This window comes from Nicotiana attenuata, unplaced genomic scaffold (assembly GCF_001879085.1).
Source record: "Nicotiana attenuata strain UT unplaced genomic scaffold, NIATTr2, whole genome shotgun sequence".
Classification (NCBI taxonomy): Eukaryota; Viridiplantae; Streptophyta; class Magnoliopsida; order Solanales; family Solanaceae; genus Nicotiana; species Nicotiana attenuata.
In genome coordinates this window covers 74310-81158 of record NW_017673994.1, presented here as the reverse complement: position 1 = coordinate 81158, position 6849 = coordinate 74310, and the positions used below count along the sequence as shown (strand labels likewise).

At 39.6% G+C, this 6849-nt stretch overlaps 1 protein-coding gene across 1 annotated transcript in view; it reads left to right on the top strand.

Annotated features, from left to right (window-relative positions):
• Positions 1–1328: 1328 nt before the first annotated feature.
• LOC109217779 (cell division control protein 48 homolog C) overlaps positions 1329–6849 on the top strand; it is a 6356-nt gene continuing 835 nt past the window's right edge. Inside the window, exons 1-8 of the mRNA XM_019382046.1 lie at positions 1329–2387; positions 3020–3675; positions 4491–4643; positions 5493–5609; positions 5706–5810; positions 6276–6341; positions 6432–6496; positions 6603–6804. Of these exons, the coding sequence (XP_019237591.1) occupies positions 1490–2387; positions 3020–3675; positions 4491–4643; positions 5493–5609; positions 5706–5810; positions 6276–6341; positions 6432–6496; positions 6603–6804 (2262 nt within the window). The 5' untranslated portion in view covers positions 1329–1489. The remainder of the gene's footprint in view (positions 2388–3019; positions 3676–4490; positions 4644–5492; positions 5610–5705; positions 5811–6275; positions 6342–6431; positions 6497–6602; positions 6805–6849) is intronic.

Here is a 6849-nt window from a genome sequence, read left to right as displayed (position 1 = left end):
TATTAACAATTATATTTGATTTTGTGGTTCTAAAAATATGCGATTTATTTCAATGTTAGTTGTTAGGCAATAGATGCTGATTGTAAGTAAAGAGAATAAGATATGCAAACCCAGAGCTGTCACAAGGCTGAACCTCGAGTTGACTGGTACAGGGACTTCGAGGTCCGGCTAGGGTAGTTAGTAATGAACAATTAATGGAGGAACAATGATAATGGAGGCCTCAAACATAGTCTTTTGCGGTTAATAATGAGAAATAAATGAAGAACAGTAAATGAGGAATGAATGAACAATGAGAGAATAAGCGATAAATGTGTAGAATAATTGTTTAAGCAATGAGAGCAGAGAATGTTGTATTGAATTCAATATGTCGTCCCCCTTTACAAAATGATAAGGGCCCCCTTTATATAGGAGGGGGAATCCCAACACAGTACATGTCTAATAATGACGAGGAAATGCTATTGATACAACTGTATAAATGCTCAGCACGGATTTGTACTATTCTTGCAGACCTGGTCAGCTCCAACCACGTGCCCTTGGGAACTTCCCACCTTTCCATGACGGTCGTCGATTTTCATGCTGCCTAGAGGTATGCTATGACGAGTCCTCGATATACCCTCTCGAGGTGAGTGCTTCGAGCCTTAGACTGCGCTTTGAGCCCATCGAGGCCGGACTCGAAAACGCTATAGAAGCCTTACAATCGGCCTTCCCTGGTTTTAACCGTATACAAATATTTTGCTTTTTGAAAATCTCCCCTTTTCTTTCCAAGTACTTAGATTTTGATGTAACTGGCGCTGTAACCATGCGTTCAGCCCCCACCGTACTCTTCTACTTTAATAGCCCGTTTGGCCAAGCTTCTAAAATTAGCTTATTTTGAGAAGTGCTTTTCTCAAAAGTACTTTTTAAAAAAGTACTTTTGGTGAGAAGCAGTTTGTGTTTGGCTATTTAATTTGAAAAACACTTTTGAGCAGTACTTAGTGTTTGGCCAAGCTTTTGAAAACTGCTTCTAAGTGTATTTTTCTCAAAAGTGCTTCTCAGAAAAGTGCTTTTGGAGAGAAGCTACTTTTTTTTGCTTCTCCAAAGCTGCTCTGCTTCTCCTGAAAAGCACTTTTTTTCCTTCCAAAAGCTTGGCCAAACACCTCAATTTTTGGCCAAAAATGCTTTTGGCCCAAAACAAAGCTTGGCCAAAGAGGCTATAAGTTTTAATGCAAAGCCTTTCATTAGCAACAAAAAAAAATCCAAATTTCATCCGGGTTGATCCGTTAGTTTCAGGAGTATGTTTGAGCCTAGAAGAAAGTATTAAGGGTATTTTTAGACTATAAGGTTAATAGAGGATATCTGTAAGCCATTTTTAATACGTTAGGCGCATTTTTTGGCCCTTTTCCGAACTTAAAACCCAAAGGGAAGAATAAACCTTTATTAGCCAAATAGTTCTGAAAAATTCGTCTCAGAAAAGATTAGCAGTAGGCGTCGGCGGCTGCCGGAAAAGACGATGGGAAGGAGAGGACGCAGCGGCAGTGGGCCAGTTTCAGGCGAGCTTCGCCGCCACATTGAGTCATGTAAGGACGATTTCCTCTCCGTTGAAGAACTCGTCGACCACCTCCGTTCAACTTATCATAAGTATTCTCGCTCTAAGCTGCAAGATCTCACCAGACAGGTCCAAACTGTACTCCAAGTCCGGAACCCTAACCCTAACCCTACCGAAGAAGTAACGCCTCCGAGAAAGAAGCCAAAGAGAGACAGCAGCGAGCAGCGTTTGCGGCTCCTTGAGAAGAAACACATAATGAACAGCCAAAGAAAGAAGCAGGAAGCTGACGGAGAGTCGTCGACTCTCGCGACCACCTCCGAAAGCGATGATTCTTACTCTTCGTCGTCTTCTGACGCTATTTACGGTGAGAAATTGGAAGAAAAGCCCGATTTAATGAAGTCTATGCTTCGACATACGTACAATAAACAGGTGAATAATACTCCCAAGTCAAAAAAGATTGAATACGAGGTGGTTCACGACAATAATGATGAAAAAAGGAAGAAAATTAATATGTCAAAAGGAGGACAACGAAGAAACGAAGCCACGAGCGATTTAGGAGGCGGAGGAGGAGAGGCCAGAGAGGGGGAAAAGATTGGTGAAAATGATGGGAATGGTGATGATGGGCCAAGGTTTAAGGATTTAGGAGGAATGGATAGAGTGTTGGAGGAATTGAAGATGGAGGTTATTGTTCCATTGTACCATCCTCAGCTGACTAAGCATCTTGGAGTTAGACCCATGTCGGGGATACTCTTCCACGGTCCACCTGGCTGTGGCAAAACTAAGCTAGCTCATGCTATTGCCAATGAGACGGGAGTCCCATTTTACAAGCTTTCTGCTACTGAGTTGGTCTCTGGAATTTCAGGTGAAAAGCTGAATCTTTGTTCTTTTTGGTTCATTTGCGTTATTGCTCTATCTTTGCAAGCGTACTTTATTGCAGATTTGGTCTCTGATACAGGCGAAGCTAATTGTTTGTTGTTTGATTTGTTCACCTTGCTATTTTCCATTAGCAGGCATGTTGTACCACAGAGTTACTAATACTTTAAGCCTTTTCCAAAATTTAACCTTTTTATGTGTTCGAATCCCGATGTCCACCGTGGACAGAGGCGGATCCAAGATTTGAACATTATGGGTTTGAATGCGATATTCTACCATAGGCCATTTGATATACTTGGTTCGAGATATATTATTTAATGGATTTTTTAGCACATATACAAGGTCCAAGCCAAAAGCTATTGGGTTCGGGTGAACCCTGAAGTTTACTAGATCCGCCTCTGACTGTGGAGTATCATATTCCTGGGTATCCATATACCTGCAATTTTCTTATACTTTAGCAGCAATTATGGCGCATCATGCAGTAGTATGACAGTCTTGAGTGTTCTGAGTTTTATCTTTAAGGAGCGTGGGTGTGTGTTCTTATTACTAACAGTTTATGCCTTCGGTTTGGGTGTTTATCATTCTGTCGAGGCATTCTAATATGGTAGTTCTCCATCACAGGTGCATCAGAAGAGAACATAAGGGAACTGTTCTCAAAGGCATACCGGACAGCACCATCTATTGTGTTTATTGATGAGATCGATGCAATTGCTTCCAAAAGAGAAAATTTACAGAGAGAAATGGAGCGGCGCATTGTAACACAGCTGATGACATGCATGGATGAGTCACATAAAATTGTAAAACCCGATGATGATGCAAAAGGAACTACTGTACAAACTGGTAAAAGAAATAGTGAAGCAAAATCAGAAGGATCTCGTGATGGACCTGGTTATGTCCTAGTAATTGGGGCCACTAATAGACCTGATGCTATTGACCCAGCATTGAGGAGGCCCGGACGATTTGACCGTGAAATCGCCTTGGGTATTCCAGATGAAAATGCAAGGCTGCAGATTTTGTCTGTGCTTACACGTAACCTAAGAGTTGAAGGTGCATTTGATCTCATGAAGATTGCTAGGTCAACCCCAGGATTTGTTGGAGCAGACTTGGCTGCTCTAACTAACAAGGCAGGTAACTTGGCAATGAAGAGGATACTAGACTTGAGGAAGGTTGAGCTTTCAAGAGAATTGGTAGATGGTGAAGATGCTGAAGAATGGTGGAGAAAGCCATGGTCACCTGAAGAGATGGAAAAGCTCAGCATTAATATGGCTGATTTTGAGGTATGTGCAGAGAATCTGAGATTCTTGATTTGCCTTCACGAGAAATGTTCCTTAGGTTGTGACATGTAAATTTCTATATGTAATTGCCACTTGACATTTTACATCCTGTCTGCTGGAATGACCCCCCCCCCCCCCACCCCCCCACCCCCAAAGAAAAAAAAAAGAAATTAAAAACAATTGAAGATCAAAGTAAAAGAGAAATTGGCTTTAGCAAGTAGAAGAACCATGAACTTTCATTTACATGTGTAATTAGAAATCGGCTTTTCTACTTCCCCAAGATTCTAGTGTTTGATTTTGAGTTCACGGTTAATATGTATAATAAATTGCTTTACCCATGTTGTTTAAGTTTCTTAATATATTTAAGCTTCGTCTGATAATGCTCTTAAAGGATGACCTCCTTTTAGACTATGAAATTCAAGATCAAGTTTTGATAAGTAAGGAGGGTGCATCATCCTTTAAGAGCATTGTCAGATGAAGCTTATATGTGTTAAGAGAATTGAACAATACCGGTAAAGCAGTCAATGCTATAACCTAGGCTAGGTGATTTCTCCTTATTTCTCTAAGCCTTGGGTATCTCGAACTTTTCGAGTGGGAGTAGCAGGTAACCCGTGAATCAATCATAGCGCGCACAAGCTGACCTAAACACCAATGTTATCGAAAAAAGGGTTAACTTTGGCATGCGTACTATATATCTTATTGTTTTGTTGATCTAGTATATGACGCCCTTTTTCTGGGTATAGGATTGTCTTCCACTTAAACCCTCAAGCAAGCGGTTTCATTTGGCTTGCTATAATAACTTACATGATAATATGCAGGAAGCAGCTAAATTGATTCAACCCTCATCGAGAAGAGAAGGTTTCTCTGCTATACCAAATGTAATGTGGAAAGATGTTGGAGGCCTTGATTCGTTGCGGCAGGAGTTTGAACTTTCCATTGTCAAACGTATAAAGGAACCTGAAGCTTACCTGGTGAGTGATTAACTTAAATTATACGTTATATTCTGATATAAACACTGCACCAGTGTGTCAGCTTATTGGCTTGATAGCCTTCATTTAAGACCTTCTCAAGTTATGGTTTTTTTATGTTCATTATACCTTCTGTCGTGTGCTTCTAAAACATCGATATTGTTTTTTGGGCATTTATCTATTTCTTTGCCCAAATTTAAGCTGGGTGTTTATTTTATCCCAGAGGATCTTTAAATATCAAGGTTAAGGTGGAGTTCTCGAACCATCTCTTATTTTCTTATTTATGACTGAGAAATCTCCAAGGGCCTATGCCGCATGGTTCAAAACTCGGTGGATAACTGGCCCACCCTTCTCCACTTAAATACCATGCTTTAATTTGAGGCCGTTTTGGTGCCATCTTTAATGGACTTTCCTGTGGCATAGGGAATACCAGAGTTGTACTGTTACATATCTTTTAACTGGTGAAGAGCATTCCATCATCTTCTCCCACTCCTGAACTTCTTAATGTGCAGGAAGACTAGGTGTTCTTGTTGGTATATAACTTGTAGTCTTTCTTAATTATGTAATTATGCCCTTGCTCCTACCAGTGTGTCCAACTTTGTCACAACTGGAGTTGCAAGTGTCCAATGGGATTTGTGCTCATTGGGAACATTGCCACTAGTAACAAATAAATGCTTGTCCTTTGGTTGAAGTAGCAATATATTTTATGTAATTCATGCATTTCCTTCAGCAAGCACCATTTGTGCTCCAAGTTAAGAACACTTCTGTGCTGGCTTTTTAGTGCCTTAACCTCATTGTTTGATAATTTTTCTTATGACACATAAAGCTTCTAAAAGTTGTTTCACATTTCAGGAGTTTGGAGTGGACAACGAAACAGGATTCTTGCTATATGGTCCCCCAGGATGCGGTAAAACGTTAATTGCCAAGGCTGTTGCTAATGAAGCTGGAGCAAATTTTATTCACATTAAGGTTCCTGCAAATTTCACATTTCCTAATGCAATGCTTTTGTTGGTGCTTGCACGAATTTGTCGTGACATGTTTTCTCATTTACTGATCTCCATCCAGGGACCTGAAATTCTGAACAAGTATGTTGGTGAAAGTGAGTTAGCTATTCGGACATTATTTACTCGTGCAAGAACATGTTCTCCATGCATTCTATTCTTCGATGAGGTACTTGTGATGCCTCTGAACTTGACCACTCTTACTTCTGTCTGATAGCCGTCATCTTTTCATTCTGTTTGAGTCTGTCCACCTTCAACTACTGCAGAAGCTTTGGCTTATTTTTAAATCCTTTGTAAATTGACGTGCACCTGTAAGATGCTTGCTACAAGGTCTAATTCATATTACAATGTTCAGATATGAGAGCAATGTTTTATAGTGGTGGTTCAGTACCCAAAATTAATAATAGTAAAAATAAAACAAAAGTAGAAACTTTCAAAATCCTAGTGCACTTATAAGATGCTTTCTATAAAGTATAGTGTTCATACGCGAGCGCTAAGTTTTGTAGTGATGGTTTTAGCACACAAAAAATTAATAATAGAAAAAAGGGAAACTTTTGTGAGAAACACATGGTTGTCAACTTTTCTTTTCTTTTATCTTACCTTTTTATTTTTATTTTTTCATTTTTTTTAACAGATGGATGCATTGACAACTAAACGTGGTAAGGAAGGAGGTTGGGTCGTTGAAAGGCTTTTGAATCAGGTTTGTATGATTGAGCATATTTTCCTGACAAAAGTTGACATTATATTCTTCTTAACTTTTGCAAATGTGTAACTTCTCTAATTATTGCAGCTACTAATAGAACTAGACGGTGCAGATCAGAGAAAAGGTGTTTATGTGATTGGTGCCACAAATAGGTATTTTTCGTTCTTCTGAATATTATGTGTCTGGTTTTTGAAAGAAGATTGGAAGTTAATGATTCACATCCTATTTTGGTTCTTATTCTTATTATCATGTTTGCAGGCCTGAAGTCATGGACCAAGCTATTCTTAGACCTGGAAGGTTAGGGAAACTCCTATATGTCCCTCTACCTAGTCCAGATGAGCGTGGACTAATTCTAAAAGCTCTTGCTCGGAACAAACCTATAGATACTAATGTTGACTTGATGACCATTGGAAGAGATGATGCTTGTAAAAATTTAAGTGGAGCGGACCTATCAGCACTGGTTTGTTCATCTTTACTTCTAACCACTTCTTTACCTGCCTTTAAC